The sequence below is a fragment of the Giraffa tippelskirchi genome, chromosome 11 (assembly GCF_054371585.1).
Source record: "Giraffa tippelskirchi isolate mGirTip1 chromosome 11, T2T-mGirTip1v1.2.pri, whole genome shotgun sequence".
Lineage (NCBI taxonomy): Eukaryota > Metazoa > Chordata > Mammalia > Artiodactyla > Giraffidae > Giraffa > Giraffa tippelskirchi.
In genome coordinates this window covers 62192557-62211101 of record NC_137285.1, presented here as the reverse complement: position 1 = coordinate 62211101, position 18545 = coordinate 62192557, and the positions used below count along the sequence as shown (strand labels likewise).

The 18545-nt window shown below is 35.6% G+C and overlaps 1 protein-coding gene across 9 annotated transcripts in view; it reads left to right on the top strand.

The window, feature by feature from the left end:
• Positions 1 to 18545, top strand: part of FBXW7 (F-box and WD repeat domain containing 7) — a 226699-nt gene that overhangs the window by 147617 nt on the left and 60537 nt on the right. Inside the window, exon 1 of one of the 9 annotated variants that reach the window (XM_081544836.1) lies at positions 15751 to 16073. The exons of the other annotated variants lie outside the window; for them this stretch is intronic. Coding sequence (XP_081400962.1) covers positions 15927 to 16073 — 147 coding nt within the window. The 5' untranslated portion in view covers positions 15751 to 15926. Of the gene's footprint in view, positions 1 to 15750; positions 16074 to 18545 lie in introns of those variants that run through there. 9 annotated transcript variants of the gene reach the window in all.

Sequence of the window (18545 nt, the reverse complement as noted above, 5' to 3'; positions counted from 1 at the left end):
GGGAAGAGAAGGGGACGACAGAGGATGAGATGGTTGGATGGCATCACCGACTCAATGGGCATGAGTTTGAGTCATCTCTGGGAGTTGGTGATGGACAGGGAGGCCTGGCGTGCTGCCGTCTATGGAGTCACAAAGAGTCAGACACGACTGAGCAACTGGACTGAACTGTCACTATTAATTTCTATATTATATTTTGGAGGGAATAATAAGGGCATTTTCTCTTCCCTTGATACTTCCCTTTTTGTAATGAAAGATTGGAGTGAAATGAGTGGAAATACAGTGTTTACCTCCCATAGCTCAGTTGGTAAAGAATCTGCCTGCAATACAGGAGACCCCAGTTCGATTCCTGGGTCGGGAAGATCCCCTGGAGAAGGGAAAGGCTACCCACTCCAGTATTCTCAGGCTTCCCTGGTGGCTCAGCTGGTAAAGAATCCTCCTGCAATGCGGGAGACCTGGGTTCGATTCCTGGGTTGGGAAGATGCCCTGGAGAAGGGATACCCACTCCAGTATTCTCAGGCTTCCCTGGTGGCTCAGCTGGTAAAGAATCCTCCTGCAATGCGGGAGACCTGGGTTTGATTCCTGGGTTGGGAAGATGCCCTGGAGAAGGGAAAGGCTACCCACTCCAGTATTCTGGCCTAGAGAATTCCACGGACTCTACAGTCTGTGGGGTCACAAAGAGTCGGACACGACTGAGTGACTTTCACACACACACACACACACACCCCTAGACGAGAGCCTGATCACGTGACAGAGAAGGAGCAACCGTACAGTTCAAGTCTTCAAAGAACCTTATCTTTTTAGTTTCTCTTCCTTACATTTGTTAATTTGAATGTCAAGTTATTTCCTCAATTAGTTACTCTAAATAAGTGATAAAACTTTGATCTTTACTTCCAAATTATACTGAGGAGTTAGTCCTCTTGAATACTCATGAACGTCTCAACTTAGTCACTGCTCTGATAGACAGTGTTCTCTGACTGATAAAGTTATATTTTGTATGTTTGCTGTTTTTTGGATCATTACCATTTTTTGAAAATTGCACTTATTGCTGTATTTTAATGGGCTGACACTAGCCTCAGTGATTAAACACTGAGCTAGAATTCTGATCTTTGTGCTCCAATTATGAAATTGGCTACATTTACCAAATAAATTATGCTAATATTTTGGTGACTGTTAATTGGTCAGTAGTGTAAAAAAAAAAGAAAAGAAAAGAAAAGCAGATCAGTGTCTGGATTTAGTGGGAAACGAACTCCTTCCTAGAGAATGAGAGATATTAGATTCTATTGATGGAATGAAGACATGAAAACATTGCCTTTTTAACATGGATCTGGAGAAAACATTAGCTTATAGTTAAAATTTGGTTCAATTTAGCAATATTATTGAGCACCAAAAGAATTGCCATTTTTCTTCTAAGATGCGCCACAATTTAACACTAGCTTTTAAGGAAGTAGTGAGAGGAAGGCGTATTGCTGTGGCAAATGCTTGCACCTGCTATAGGGCATTATGTTTCAGAAAGGCTGGTGGGGGTGGGACAGGTCCGGGGTTGAGGGTATAAAGGTAAGATCACTCTGATTTCTAAAAAGTCAGAAGGCTTGGGAAAATCAGATTAGTATGATTACTAGAAATGTTTCTAGAATAACATTCTCTTGTCTTGTAACTAATTTCCAGTGGTGATTCCTTGACTACGCTGAAATGATTTTTCTTTCAAAAAATTCTTTTAACCTCTTGTCTCCCATCACAGTTTATAGGAGACACAAACTCGAGGCATAGGGGCCAGAAAGGTAACTTAAATGAATGAAATGAATGAAATAGACTAAGTATACTACCTGGGGAACCAAAACATCTTTATTTTTTATTTTTATTTTTTTTAATTTTATAAATTTATTTATTTTAGTTGGGGGCTAATTACTTTACAATATTGTAATAGTTTTTGCCATACATTGACATGAATCAGCCATGGGTTTACATGTGTTCCCCTTCCTGGACCCCCCACCCACCTCCCTCCCCATCCCATCCCTCTGGGTCATCCCATTGCCCCGGCCCTGAGCCCTTGTCTCATGCATCGAACATGGAATGGTGTTCTGTTTCACATACGATAATATACATGTTTCAATGCTATTCTCCCAGAACGTCCCACCCTCACCTTCTCCCTCAGAGTCCATAAAATTGTTCCATGCATCTGTGTCTCTTATTCTGTCTCGCATATAGGGTTATCGTTACCATCTTTCAAATTCCATATATATGCATTAGTATACTGTATTGTTGTTTTTCTTTCTGGCTTACTTCACTCTGTATAATGGGCTCCAGTTTCATCCATCTCAGTAGAACCGATTCAAATGTATTTTTTTTAATGGCTGAGTAATATTCCATTGTGTATATGTACCACAGCTTCCTTATCCATTCGTCTGCTGATGGACATCTAGGTTGCTTCCATGTCCTGGCTATTGTAAACAGTGCTGCGATGAACATTGGGGTACACGTGTCTCTTTCAATTCTGGTTTCCTCGGTGTATATGCCCAGCAGTGGGATTGCTGGGTCATATGGCAGTTCTATTCCCAGTTTTTTAAGGAATCTCCACACTGTTCTCCATAGTGGCTGTACTAGTTTGCATTCCCACCAACAGTGTAAGAGGGTTCCCTTTTCTCCACACCCTCTCCAGCATTTATTGCTTGTAGACTTTTGGATAGCAGCCATTCTGACTGGTGTGAAATGATACCTCATTGTGGTTTTGATTTGCATTTCTCTAATAATGAGTGATGTTGAGCATCTTTTCATGTGTTTGTTAGCCATCTGTATGTCTTCTTTGGAGAAATGTCTGTTTAGTTCTTTGGCCCATTTTTTGATTGGGTCGTTTATTTTTCTGGAATTCAGCTGCAGAAGTTGCTTGTATATTTTTGAGATTAATTGTTTGTCTGTTGCTTCATTTGCTATTATTTTCTCCCATTCTGAAGGCTGTCTTTTCACCTTGCTTATAGTTTCCTTTGTTGTGCAAAAGCTTTTAATTTTAATTAGGTCCCATTTGTTTATTTTTGCTTTTATTTCCAATATTCTGGGAGGTGGGTCATGGAGGATCCTGCTGTGATTTATGTCGGAGAGTGTTTTGCCTATGTTTTCCTCTAGGAGTTTTATAGTTTCTGGTCTTACGTTTAGATCTTTAATCCATTTTGAGTTTATTTTTGTGTATGGTGTTAGGAAGTGTTCTAGTTTCATTCTTTTACAAGTGGTTGACCAGTTTTCCCAGCACCACTTGTTAAAGAGATTGTCTTTTCTCCATTGTATATTCTTGCCTCCTTTGTCGAAGATAAGGTGTCCATATGTGTGTGGGTTTATCTCTGGGCTTTCTAGTTTGTTCCATTGATCTATATTTCTATCTTTGTGCCAGTACCATACTGTCTTGATGACTGTGGCTTTGTAGTAGAGCCTGAAGTCAGGCAGGTTGATTCCTCCAGTTCCATTCTTCTTCCTCAAGATTGCTTTGGCTATTCGAGGTTTCTTATATTTCCATACAAATTGTGAGATGATTTGTTCTAGTTCTGTGAAAAATACCATTGGTAGCTTGATAGGGATTGCATTGAATCTATAGATTGCTTTGGGTAGTATACTCATTTTCACTATATTAATTCTTCCAATCCATGAACACGGTATATTTCTCCATCTGTTTGTGTCCTCTTTGATTTCTTTCATCAGTGTTTTATAGTTTTCTATATATAAGTCTTTTGTTTCTTTAGGTAGATATATTCCTAAGTATTTTATTCTTTTTGTTGCAATGGTGAATGGTATTGTTTCCTTAATTTCTCTTTCTGTTTTCTCATTCTTGGAGTATAGGAATGCAAGGGATTTCTGTGTGTTAATTTTATATCCTGCAACTTTACTATATTCATTGATCAACTCTAGTAATTTTCTAGTAGAGTCTTTAGGGTTTCCAAAACATCTTTAAATAAAGGGGATGACTGAAACTTGGGATCCTAATATTGCCTATTTTCCAGTTTTTCAAGTTGCACTGTAATTCCAGATTTTTCAATGATAATATCTCAATTTTTTGTATGTTGGCATCCAAATTTTTCAAAAGCATTTCTGTGAGCTGGTTTGACCCATAGACCACCCATTTCCAGTGGACATGATATGTGGAAGAAGAGTGTGCTGTGAATCAGTCATTGCAAAATTAAAATAGTTTTCATCCCGTGCAGATCCATTAAGGACATTTTGAGTTGGCTGGAGTGGAAGAGCACCATATAGAGAGCACAGTGTCTCAGCAGGAACCCAAGGACTTTTTTAGGTAGTAAACTGCCAAATGAATTAGCCCTGTTTAAAAGAGATTGTATCCTAACTTTCATAAGGAATTTGATGTGGCATATATATATAAATAGAATAATCAAGTGCGCATGACAGTCAGAACCAGGGAAAATAGTGGAGTAGACTCTAAAGACAAAGCTGTGAGAAGTGGGCTATGATGAGTTGGACTAAGCTGTTATAGGTTGGCCTTTGGGGTCACAGAGAGTCAGACGCAACTGAGCAACTGAACTGAACTGAACTGGCCTCTCATAAGGACTAGTATTCCTTCAATGGTGACCCATCAGAAACATCTGGAATGCTTACTAAAAGTGCGACTTCTGGGTTACACTCCAGAACTACTTAACTGAGGAATATGTATTTTTAACAAACTCCTACATGATTTTAATGTAGATTAAAGTTTGTGTAACCTTGGATGGTCTCTCTGCTTCCTCATGATAAAATTGAGGAGAAAGTGCTGAGTCCTCTCAAGGGAAAATATGTCGGCCTCTCTCACACACACAAACCCTCTTTCCTAATAATATATAAAAAGAATTACCCACATGGGGCTTCATGAATGAATCAGTAGACAGTGCCCTCAATAGCATAACATCTATAACAAATGCATCAATGCTTTTAAATACTGGTAAGTAAAGTGGTAAAGAATCTGCCTGCCAATGCAGGGGATACAAGAGATGCAGGGTTCAACCCCTGGATCAGGAAGATCCCCTGGAGAAGGAAATGGCAACCCACTCCAGTGTTTTTGCCTGGAAAATCCCATGGACAGAGGAGCCTGGTGGGCTACAGTCCATGAGGCTGCAAAGAGTCGGACAGGACTCAGCAACTGAGCACAAGATGGTGATCTCTGAAGAAAAGACTGTGAAGTTTTTAAATATTAAGTCTGTCATTTCATGGCACTTTGACCTTGGGCAAACTGTTAACCTCTCTTATACAGTTACTTTAAGGATGATAGTAGTATCATAACTACTATTATAATACTGATAATAATAATAATTATCAGTATTATTAAGAGGATTCAATGAGATAATGTTTGTACTTAGAAAGTAACTGGCAGATAATAAATCCTTAATGAAGTGTTAAGTATTATATTTCATAAGATTTATTGTAATGTAAAAAGATTGTGCTGAGGCTAGCTTACCAGACTAGTACAAGCTAGAGAATACTATGCAAAATATTTTTAGTTTCAAAGATATCAACTCTCTTAGGTGGGTTGAAACTATTCCACCAATTTTTGTCTAAATTATTTTGACTTTAAACATAGATTTCAGCTGTTTGATATTGTAAATTTTGTTAGTACTAGTTATTAATTTTGTTAGTAACTGTGAAGTGGTTTTGCTCTCTGACAGGTGTTTGTTTTTCCTAATTTGGTTGTTAATGTTGAACCTGGAAGGAATTTGAAAGAAAACCCAAAAGTACTTTTGGTAATCCTGAGGCTTGGAGTCCTCACATGAGGACTAGTTCTATTCAGTATGCTAGTTCCTGAATTGATGAATAGTTGGAACTGGAATATATGCAAGAGAAAATTCTCTTTGGTACTTCTCTAGAAATTCTAGAGTTACTGCTTGATACTATAGAAAATATCTTTATTTTTCATAGTTAAGAGATTATTATAAACAAACAAAAGCAGTCTTTACTAATGAAAGAATAAGTAAAAATGATCTCTCCTTAGAATCTATTTTAGCAAACACATTTTGTCTGGTGTAGAACGTTGACTCAATTCCTCCTAATACTCGATTCCTCCTAATAATAAGAATTATTGTCAGAGTAGCACTTTGCCTGTAAACTTTAACCTCTAATTATATGAAGTGTAAACAGAAGAATGATGATTATATTTATAGGTTACCAGGGCTAAAAATAATGTGTAAGATTGGGCGGGATGAATTTCATTGAAATGTACCATGTTCTTTTGCTCAGTGGTCTTTGCTAATGCTACTGTTAGAGATAACCTCTGTGCCTTAGAATAACAGCAGCTTTTAGAAGGTGCTGCACTTTCAGAGTGAAAAACACTTCCTCCCCTATGTTTCTGATCGGCCTTAAATGTCAATTTCTAATTACTGAAATCAGATGCAAATGAAAGATGGACATACGAAGAGGAATACTGGTGAACTTTAAGAACTAAGTGCAAGAGTCATTCATTTGGTTAGCTATAGATGTTGGTTTTATATGTCAACATTATAAATTTAATTTTCAGGAATGAATTGTTTGTATTTTACCAATATACGTCCATCTGTTTTAGGGTCTAATGGGTGAAAAATTTAAATATGCTGAGCTGCATCCATAATGTTTATTACTTAATTTTTCAGTTTTCTGGTTTATTTCTTATTTCTCTCTTATCTTTTATAGAAAAGAAGATTAAAACATTTAGAATCATTATTCTGTATCATTTAGAAATCAGTAATCTTATATTTAATCTTTGTTATATTTTTATGTTTCCTTAGAAAAGAACAGAGATCGTAAATTAATATCTTATGTAGTGATTTTTTAAAACAAATATAAATATGTTGCAAATACATAAAAATCTGTAAAGTTCACATAAAAAATATTGATCCTTCACCTTCTTTTGCAAATGTAGACTGTCTGGCCTCACTGGGCTCATGTGTTCACATGACAACAGGTATAATACCTTTTAAGTGGCCTTTCTAGTCCTTAATCTGACTTATTTCTCTCCTTTATTTTACCTGCATGCCTCTCTAGGCATTTGAATTTTGCTTAGAATGAAGACAAAAGCATGATTGTAGGAAACAGAAAAAGTGAGTTGATTTTTCCTTTCTTAGTCACATATCAAACTAGTTTGGATATAAATCCAAGTCAAAGTAATATATAACTGCTGCTGCTAAGTCGCTTCAGTTGTGTCCGACCCTGACGGCGGCCCACCAGGCTCCCCCATCCCTGGGATTCTCCAGGCAAGAACACTGGAGTTGGTTGCCATTTCCTTCTCCAATGCATGAAAGTGAAAAGTGAAAGTGAAGTCGCTCAGTCGTGTCCGACTCGTAGCGACCCCATGAACTGCAGCCTACCAGGCTCCTCCGTCCATGGGATTTTCCAGGCAAGAATACTGGAGTGGGTTGCCATTGTCTTCTCCAATGTGCAACAGTTTGTCAAATTTATTATTAAATTAACCAGAGACTTGCTAAATACCACATTTCTAATGGGTATTATCAAGGTGGGAATTAGTCACCAAAGTTTTTACCAGTCTCCAAATACTTACTCATTTAAATTTTCATTCTAGCTCGCGTGTTATCTTTTCCATTCTCTTAAATTTTGAAATGAAAGTTCTACTAGGATGACTATTTATCGTGTTACAACAATAAACCAGTGTTCTTGGAGCTTCTTGTTCGGTAAGATGTTTCAATTATCTATTGCCACCTAACTGGCACCCCAAAGCTTTGAAAATAACAATTATTTTATTATTTCTCATTGTTTTCGTAGGTTATGAATTTAGAAAGGGCTCAGTTGGGCATTGTCGATTAAGGGTTGAGGTCAGATAGTAGCTGGAGATGAAATACCAGGCATCTAGAACAGCTGGGGGCTAGCCAAGAATCTTTTCCTCTTCATGTGGTCTCGGGACTTAACCCAGATACAGTCTTTTTACCTGGGTTAGTTTGGTCTTTTTCATGGCATGGTGGCCTCAGGGCAGTCAGACTGCTTTTAGCAGAGCTGCCTTGTGAGTATTCCAGCAAGCAAGAGAGATATGGCATCTCCTTTTTACAGCTTATCCTAGGAAGTCGCATTCTGTCTTAGTTGAAACAGACTCACTTCTCAATGGAAGGAGTGTCGCAGTACATTCTAAGAAGAGATTGCAAAGATGGGGGGGGGCATTGCTGTGACCATCTTTGAGAAGCCCGGTGTGCAATGGGAGCTCATTTCTTTGCTTTTACAACTTATTGTTTATATTTTTCATTTGTACTTCATAAAAATCAGACTCACTAAAACAGATTTCATATGTAATATTTGTATTTTGTGTAATTCCTTTAAATATAGGCTAATGATACCTCACAGTCTTGTCATGATATTAAGTGAAAGAAATCATGGCCTACTAGGAAGGAACTCAAGTCAGTGTTTTATCCTCACCTCACATCATTGTACCAGTCTGAAATAATACATATTTTTTTTTCTAGGCTCTTAGCTGCAAACTTCCTTTAGATCTCCTGTATCTGAGTCTCCTAGCATCCCTAGACTGCCCCCCTCCATCCTGAGAGCTTTCTGTTTCAGGCATAATCATTATTATAGGGACTGAGTTTTGTCTTTTTCTTTGCTTTTAATCTTTCTTGATAAACAGTGTTTTATTTATTGGAAAGAATGAAAACTTGAACTGTCAGTTTAGATTAACTTCAACTATAAAATTAATGTTGATGTTTATCAGATGATGTATTTTGTTGAGTATGTATTTTGGCAGTACAAAAGGGCTGATGGAATCAGCTGTCAACCCACTCAAGATATTAAAATATTTTCTATACTCAAAGTAATTCTGTACTTAAATTTGAGGTGAATATTGATAAGTGAATATTTATAATGAATAAATTATTCAGTGAATATTGTTAATTCTCAGATACTGTAATAGTATATTACTGTAAATTGTATAATCGACATCATGGAACTATGTTCACCTCACTCAAAATAACTGATTTTTACTTATAATTGCATCAAAAATTCAACAGTGTAGGAAATATAATTATCTCCCCCCTCCTTACTATTTTAATTTCTTAAATTGTTAACACTGTCAAATACCTTACATTTATTTTTCATAGGATAAATTCCTACAATGTGTTAAGTCACCAATTTGGTGAACTTCTGCATTATAGCTTAGTTTAATTTTTTTAAGGTATAGAAAAAAACCCCTATATTACTTATGGTACTTTAAAGAAGTATAGTATTATGTCCTTATTTATTACTCCCTGGTCTGTAGCACTTTTCAGAGTTTTTACAGGAGAAATAAATGATTGATAAAATGTCTTTAGTTTAACTGAAAGATTAATGAAACTTTTATGCTTAAACTTGCTCATGAAAGTAAATTAAATTATGGACCTTAAAAAGCTGAAGTTAAAGAAGTTTTTGTCTTCTTTCTTGTACTAAAGTTTTATTTTGTGAATTGTAGAAAATTAAGTTGCTTTTAAATTACTCTGTCATCACATGAAGTTTTTGCATGATTGAAATACCTGTAATTACTATGTCATTTTTGTCATTGTTGACTTAAAGGTGTAGCTATAATAATCATCTGCTAAATTCTTGGAGAGCAGCTGTGTAAGACCAGTTTTAACAGCTGGGGTAACCCAGCAGAGACTATACGAGATGAACTTGATCTTGAGGCAAGTTATGTTATAGTCATTGAGAACTTCATACTAGACATTTCTGAAATACTTAATTCAATCCAATAGTTGGGTTTTTGTTTTATCACAAGTATTGCTTTAAATGTTTAATGAAAACAGTGAGGAAAAGTATCATCTTGATATTAACAACTGAAGTTCTAAGGCAAATTATGGGAACAAAATCCAAAGTCAAGTTACTCATTTAAAAAAATCAAATATACTCTGAATGTCGCTGTTTATACTACTTTGGTAAACATGAAATTAAAAGACCCTTGCTCCTTGGAAGGAAAACTGTGAGAAGCTTAGATAGTGTATTAAAAAACAGAACCATCATTTTGCTGACAAAGGTCGATATAGTCGAAGCTATGGTTTTTCCAGTACTCCTCAACGGACATGAGAGTTTGGACCGTAAAGAAGGCTGAGCACCAAAGAATTGATGCTTTTGAACTGTGGTGCTAAAGAAGACTTTTGAGAGTCCCTTGGACAGCAAGGAGATCAAGCCAGTCAATCCTAAAGGAAATCAACTCTGAATATTCGTTGGAAAGACTGATGCTGAAGCTGAAGCTCCAGTACTTTGGCTTGGATACCCGGAGCCAACTCATTTGAAACAAAGACCCTATCCTGGGAAAGACTGAAGGCAAAAGGAGAAGAGGGTGGCAGAGGATAAGATGGTTAGATAGCATCACTGACTCAATGTACATGAATTTGAGCAAACTCTGGGAGATAGTGGAGGACAGGGAAGCCTGATGTTGCAGTTGCAAAGTTTCGAACATGACATAGTGATTGAACAACAAGAACAACCTAAGGTGTTGCTGCTGCTGCTAAGTCGCGTCAGTCGTGTCCGACTCTGTGCGACCCCACAGACGGCAGCCCACCAGGCTTCCCCATCCCTGGGATTCTCCAGGCAAGAGTACTGGAGTGGGTTGCCATTTCCTTCTCCAGGGCACGAAAGTGAAAAGTGAAAGTGGAGTCGCTCAGTCATGTCCGACTCAGTGACCCCATGGACTGCAGCCCGCCAGGCTCCTCCGGTCATGGGATTTTCCAGGCAAGAGTACTGGAGTGGGGTGCCACTGCCTTCTCCAACCTAAGGTGTTAGGAAAGACTAAAAAACAATGACTTAGATACAGAGAGTAATCGCTCGTTCTATATTCCAGAATAAATGAGTATGCTTTATAATACCATATTTTCGTCTCAAAAGAATATTCTGATTTATTCCACTTTAGTAGTGGTATAATTTTTGGAATCTGAAAATTTTCTGTTTCTATTAATACAAAAAGAGTAAGTCACTTGTTGCTTAAATTCACAGACATAATAAATGATAGTTTCCCTGTCAAAAGTTTTTGATATGAGACTTTGAAAACTTAGGGTACAAAATTAGAAATACTTATAGATTAATTTGTATCTTCCCAAGTGATTTGTTTTAGCTGAGTCAAGAATAGTTATGAAAAATAGAAAATCTTTATGCTGCTCCTATGCTGTGCCCTTTGGTCTGGAGCAGTTAAATCACAGGCCTTCCATATGATAATGAAAGAAAGAAGCAGTCAACATCCAGAATAAGCTGCTGTACATCTTATCATTGTTGTAAGAGAATTGGAGTGTGTGGAACTGTAATACATTTTAGAAATACCATATCACTTGTATTTTGTTACATGTAGCATTTATATTTTCATAATCTGTGGCTAATGCAAATGTTTAGAAGAAAGAAAATCAGAGAGTAATAAGCAGGCAAAATATCTTGTATAGAGAGTCTTCTCTTTATCACAGATTCCCCAATATTGAGTTCTTTTTGGATGGATAGTGATATCTGGAATCTTAAAATGCTACAACACAACTACTAAGCTATTACAGCTTAATTTTTAAATAAAATTTTGAAAGGATTTTGGAAGTCTTTCTAAAAATTGTAGAGGATTTTGTTTCAAAACATTCTAGTCCAAAATTATCATAGCTGGATTTTGCATCTTTGCTTGCTTTCTTAGTGATTTTTAAGGTTGAAATGTATTCTACAAAGCTCTATTTTTTTTTTAATCCTAGTAGTAATGGTAGCTAGCAGTATTCAGCACGTACTAATGTAAAGCATTGTTCTGTGTTTCACTTACATTAACTGATGCAATCTTGATAACTGTCCTATGAGGTAAGTTCTATATAGATGAAATTGAAGCATAGAGGCATTAATTTAAGGGTATACCACTAACAAGTGATAGAACCAGGCTTTGAACTATGGCAGTTTGACTCCAGTATCAATATTTCGACTTACTGTATTATATTTCCATAATATTTGTTGATATCATTTTAAAAAGAGCTTGTCTGTTTTGAAAAATCCCAGTTTGGATGGGGGTTCATAATTAAGATTATCTTAAATATTTTTAAAAGCATAATTGAGACTAAAAAAATGTTTTTGTCTTGAACACATGAAACTAGCTGCATTTTAAAATATTAGCCATTGGGGTTCTCCTACACATTGTCTACAGTTTCCTTCATTGACTAGGGTTTTCTTCTGTATTTGAAGATTTTGTATTTTGGTTGTTTCCGTGCTGACTCAGTGAAGAAGGAAATGGCAACCCACTGCAGTATTATTGCCTGGAGAATCCCATGGACAGAGGAGCCTGGCAGGTTACAGTCCCTGGGGTCGCAAAGAGTCGGACACGACTGAGCCCACACACACATGCTGATTTAGAACATTGCTTTACAAGTACTGTTAACTGGATTGCTCAGAAAAAAGATGAAACAGTAGTTTGGGAATCAGTACGGACTTTGCTCAGTCACTAATATTGTCTCTTTTTCACAGAAGTATATTGTAGACACGTAGTTTAAGTGTTTGCTTGAGTTGCAGTGCTCTATACTATCCAGTTGAGGGCAGCTACTTACTGATTTAAAGAAAGAGTTGAATTAGAATGTCACCACTCTGTGTTTACCAAAACTTGATATCTAGTGTAAAACACAACACTTAATACACAAAACTGCTCTAATGTTCGTTTATATCATTACCATAAATAATTTCTTAAAAATGAAAGACTAGTTTTACTTCATAATAATTTTGCCCTCTTAAAAGCAGTAAAATGAGCCCTGTTTATTTTAGTTTTAATTTCCCCAGTCCAAATTCTTTGCAATTCCAAATCTCCTCCCCTTTCCCTGCTTTAGGATCAGAATCCAAGAAGATTAGAGAAGTTCGTATCATCCTTACCTTCAAGCTATCTACCTGTAAATGCATGTGATTACAAAGCTTTTAGAAACTTTGTAAGAAAGAAAAGGGAAAACTGATTTTCAGTATGGTACCTTTATTAAGTGCAAGTTGAAATTGGAGTTGATCTGATTCATTTTTCTCTGCAGAATAAACTAGTGGAATGTAGTACACTCTTCTAATTTTTCTGGATTGAAATAACACCATAGTTTAAAGTATATCTTCTGTGTGGTTCCAAGAAATGAATTTTGAGGGGTTAATTAACTAACTGATTTCAGAGATATCACTGAGAGAAATTTTTTTCTTTTAGAATAATGTCCGTCTGCATAACGCTCGCTGTGTGTAATGTTAACAAAGTAGACACTGACAGTAACTTGGAGGAGGGCATTCTGCGTGAGCAGCTTCAACAAAGGGATTTTCCTAATAAGGAGGAAAAAACACTATATGACTGAAGGTTATGTTTTTTAAAAAAAAGCTTATACTTGTGTTAAGAAATAAAGTGAGCACCAGATGAAATGCCCAGACTAGAATGAGGCTAGAGACATTCATTCTGCAAGGTAGTAAATAGTTCAGTGGGGCCATAGACATGTTTTTCTTAGATATCAGTCTCAGCTTTTTCTGTCATATCAACTTACAGTTTTCTAGTACCTTCTTTCCTATCCCTAGATCTCTATTGGTTTTTTTCCCCCATTGATTATAGTTGTATTCTTAGTCATTTACTTTTTTATTAAAACACTGTTTTTATCGTGGTTAAATACCTATAACATAAAATTTACCATGTTTAAGTGTCCAATTCATTGGCTTTAAGTACATTCACAGTGTTGTGCAACCATTAGCACTGTCCATCTCCAGAATTTTTTTTATCTTTTCCAACAGAAATTCTGTACCCTTTGAACACGAGCTCCTCATTCCTTTCTCCCTGAAGCCCTGACAACTACTTTTCTCATTTATCTATAAATTTAACTACTCTAGGGACCTCATACAAGTGGAATCATACAATATTTTTCCTCTCTTGACTGACTGACTTCACTTATCTTCAGAATTTATCTATGTTATTATGTCTGAATTTTCTTGCTTTTTAGGCTGAATGATATTCTTTGTATGTTCTGTACTACCATTTTTACCCATTCATCCATCAGTGGTTACTTAGGTTGTTTCCCCACCTCTTGGCTTTCGTGAATAATGCTGCTATGAACATGGTTGTACAAATATCTGTGTGAGCCCTGGTTTTAGTTCTTTTGGGTGTATATCCAAAAGTGAAATTGCTGGATCACATAGCAACTTTTTGAGGAATCTTTCTATTTTCCATAGTAGGTATGTCTGTCTTATATTCCCACCTACAGCACACAAGGGTTCCAGTTTCTCCACATCATTGCTAACATTTATTTTTCTGTGTGTGTGTGTGTGTGTGTGTGTGTGTGTAAGTAATAACCACATTAGTGGATGTGCAGTGTGGTTCAGGTTTCGATTTGCATTTCCCTAATGATTAGTGATATGGAGCATCTACATGTGCTTACTGGTCTATATATATATATCTACTTGGATGAATGCAGTTGTTACTTTTGTATAACTAAAAATGTCATCTCTGCTAATGATTTTGCATTTTCAAGTATTAATTCATTTTAAATTGTGAGGTCAGAGAAGGGTGTCCTTTAAGAAGATAGCATCATGGCTGGACTAGGGATATTTCTTGTGTGTGGATTGCCTTCCCAGCGACCCACTTGGTAATATTTAGTAAGATAGGCCTCTTCAGAATCAAAGAAGAAATCACCCACTTCTGACATTTCTCTTTTCTAATTCTCTCCATATCACATTCTAAAGATGTATAAAGACAGTTGGAAGGAGCGCGAAGTGAGAGGACTGGCTATTGGAAGAAGAAAATAGAATGGAAGGAGAGAACAAACCGCAGGGCTGAGCATTGTGAATGGATAGTTCACATCTGTTATCTGTCATCTGTTTCAAAGCTACTATCCGTTCTCACAGAAGGATTTTTAAAAATCATCTTCATAACGTTCTAGTTCATGGGCTTGCATGTGAAATGTAGCATAAAGATGAACGTGGCATAAGTGGTTAATTTAGGGAACTGTTTGAGATAACTCTAGAAAGGTGAGTTTGGGGCCACTTGGAGGAGAGTTTTGATCTCCAGACTTTATCTTAGGCATTGGGGAACCATTGAAAGTTCTTGGAGTGTATAGCACATTCCATCTCCATGTTTTAGAAAGATATATCTGACTGTGGTATATCAGAGCAATTAGGCCCTAAGGATTTGTGATGAGCTGGTTAGTCATTATTCATTTTACTGTAATTACCTCAGAGGTTATATTGATAAATATTTAGGTTTTAAAATATATTTAATCAGTCACAGGACTGTTATACTTTCAAGTGAAATTGCTAAGTATTTCAGAATTATAGAGACTGAACTGAAATTTGAAAACAACTAAAATGTCACCTGTTAAGATTAACCTGAAGTGGTTATTATTAACTATCCAGAAGTAGAGTCAATTTAATGTCTTAGTGAGTATGAGATAAGGAATGGTACGTATGGAAGAGGAAAAGAGCTTGCTAAAGACAAACACTTGAAGATACAGTGCTCATTCTGAATGTAGCTAAGATAGGACAAAGGTATATTTTTTGAGCATGCATAAATACTGCCCTTAAATTTGAAGCACAGTTCAAAACACTCCTAAAATAATAATGCTGATATTTGTTTAAGAAAGGCAATAAATATTCAAAAGAAAATACAGTGATTAACTTTTGGATTTTTACAGAGAAAAGTTTACCCTCACTCTCTAGGGAGTATACCTAGGTTAGTCCCTGGAGAAGTTCTGAAAGGGACCCTGTAGCACAGCCCTGCTCTGCTTGTCCTACTGACTTTGTAGGGAGGCTCACCAGCTGTTTGACTGGCAGGAGCAGGAGCTTTCTCTGCAGTAGTTTATAATTCCTGGCTATTCTAGGATAGTTTGCACTTCACCAAGCCTCAGACAGGTCAGGACATTTGGTAGGAGAAGGTTGAAAGACAAAAGCAGCAGGCCTTGGGTTCTCGGTCTTTTTTTTTTTTTAATTAGAAAGTTGTATTTTAATTTGGTGGTTAGAGTTTTTAGTAATGTGCCTGTATTACATGTAGAGAGTACTCATCAGCCAAGAGGAGTTTTAAAATGTCAAAACCGGGAAAGGCTACTCTAAACCATGGCTTGGTTCCTGTTGATCTTAAAAGTGCAAAAGAACCTCTACCACATCAAACCGTGATGAAGATATTTAGCATTAGCATCATTGCCCAAGGCCTCCCCTTTTGTCGAAGACGGGTAAGTCTCACACATTTGAAAAACAGGAATAGTTATTTGAATGAACTACTTCTGCCTCTTTTGGTGAAAACATGCATTCAAATTTCAATTGATATTTATAACAAACTATCGCTGCATTATGTAGCCCATGAAAACCTCTGTAAGTGATAGTTTTAGTAACATGATAGAGAGTCTTGAGGGCAAGGTTACCTAATTTACCTTTTTGTCTCTCTCATTTATTTTTATGGTATTAGAATTCTCCAAACTTAAAATTGGTAAATTTAAAAAGTATGTTTGAAATACGTTGGCAAATACTGAAAACCCAAATTCGTTGTTTTTATTTTGTGGGAAAAGTAAAGAGCTGGTGGTACTGTCCTTTAGCATGGGAATTACAGTATCGAGCTCTCTTATAAAGAGTATCTGGTACTTGAAGCTGGATTATTTTTAAATCACTATTTTTTAAATTAAACTTAACATAATAGAGGCATTACTTTTTGCTGTTATGTAAAATAAAAATAGTGTGCTGTGGTGTGGCAGTTACGATATAGTTTATATATAGACAATCCTGAAGTAACAAACATTTTGTGGAATTTGTACTAATCTATAATCAGGTTATGATTTTCTGTATGTTCTTCAGGATAACATTCTCCTCCCCACCAAGTTTTGACCCTGTTAATATTAATGGTTTTGTTGTATTTTTTGAATTACTTCATATTGCCTTTTTGAATTATTAACTAGAGTAATATATTTTTAGATCTAGTGTATGTTTAGGATCCTGAACACATTAAACCAAAAAATATCTGTCAGAGATTGAGTGTTTGCACATATCTGTACTATTAGTGTTTTAGTCCTTTTTAACCCTCTCTTCTTTTCTTTTAACTGAAAGAAAAATATTCTATTAAATAGGTTAACTTATAACACCTGAAAAATATTTTTCCTCTTTATTTTGCTGGGACTTAAGTAGCCTTTGTAAAAATACATTTTCTAATTACTGTAGTTCTTTCTGAACTGTTTCTACTCCTACTCCAAATAAGTGGTAGCCATGTTGAAAAGCATTTTGAGTAGGTTTTAAATGTAATACAATTTAAACATTGAATATAAAATATAAATCTCCCTGTCACCTCATTTTCTTCTTTACTATGTTTTCAGAAAGTGTTTCTTTTTTTGTTTAAATCTTTTCTTCTTTCACTTTGTCACTTTTATAACTTGTGAATGAGGTCACTGCTCTGATTTAAGCATTTACACAGAGGCCTCTAGTAGCCTCTTTAAGGTCATTAATAAATTAAATTTTTATTTCAATACTTCTGTAAAAAATATCAATACAAGTAAACCATCAAATTAAGGAAAATAAATTGGAATTTTTTAATTGAGGGGTTAAGATATTGACAATCAAGATAATTTTTTTCTTGTTGAACATTTCTAATAAACTTAAGTACAGTGTATGACAGATTACTTCATTATGTCACACTGCATGTTTTCTGTCTTTATCTTTACATGAAACTTAAAAGAATCAGGAGCAGAATTTATTAAGAAAAATTAATAGAAAACTTGAAGGCTTTCCTTGAGGGTTTCCTAGGGTCACTATTCAGTTTGACTTTTCTAGGTTACTGTTAACGTTAAATTATAGCCTGGCATTTGTAATTACAGAAGAGTACTAAATTTGAAAAGTAGAATTCAAACTAGAACATCATTCTAGTTTAGGTGAAGATAGTTAGAAAACAGAACTAACACACGCATTTTTAGACTGCCTGCCAATAATTTGCTATTGCATAACTCATTGACTCTGACTACTAGAAATATTAGAGGGCTAGTGTAATTATATCCCCATCCCCTCCTTTTTGCAACTGGTTAATTTAGGTAGCTTTAAATTGATTCACATGCTCTTTGTTGTTTAACTTACTTATTTTCCCTTAGTAATGTTAATGATAGATACTTTAAATGTATTTTTTATCAAAGATTTTGAAAAGATTTCTGGTGTGATATGTAATTAATCATATTTTGTATCTAACATCCAGTATATCGTTTATTAGATGTGTTTAGCCTCTTTTAATCAGATTATTATACACTGACCACATGTATATAGACTTCTCTGTTTTGTAGGCCATTTTTTTCTTCTAAGTAGTAAGCTAATACTGTGTGACCTCTTACAAGACTCTGGGTAGGTTTGACCTGTTAAAAGTTGAAAAATATGTTATTTCTCCTCCATCCATCATAGGTGTTGATCTATTGAATGTTTATACAATAAAGTAATTTTTAAAATTGTGAAAAATTCTTTGGAATAGTTTTCATAACTACAGCTTCAATTTGTAGCTCTTGAAATGCTTTCAGGAAATTAATTTACTCCATTATTAAGTCTAATTTATTATTATGTAAATGATTGTGGTTTCTAAAATAACTGATCATCTTTTAAAGGGAGAGAAAATTTACAGGAAAAACTTAGTTTATAAAATCACTGGAAAATTGTTTTATTTTTCTTTGAAATTGGAATGCCTA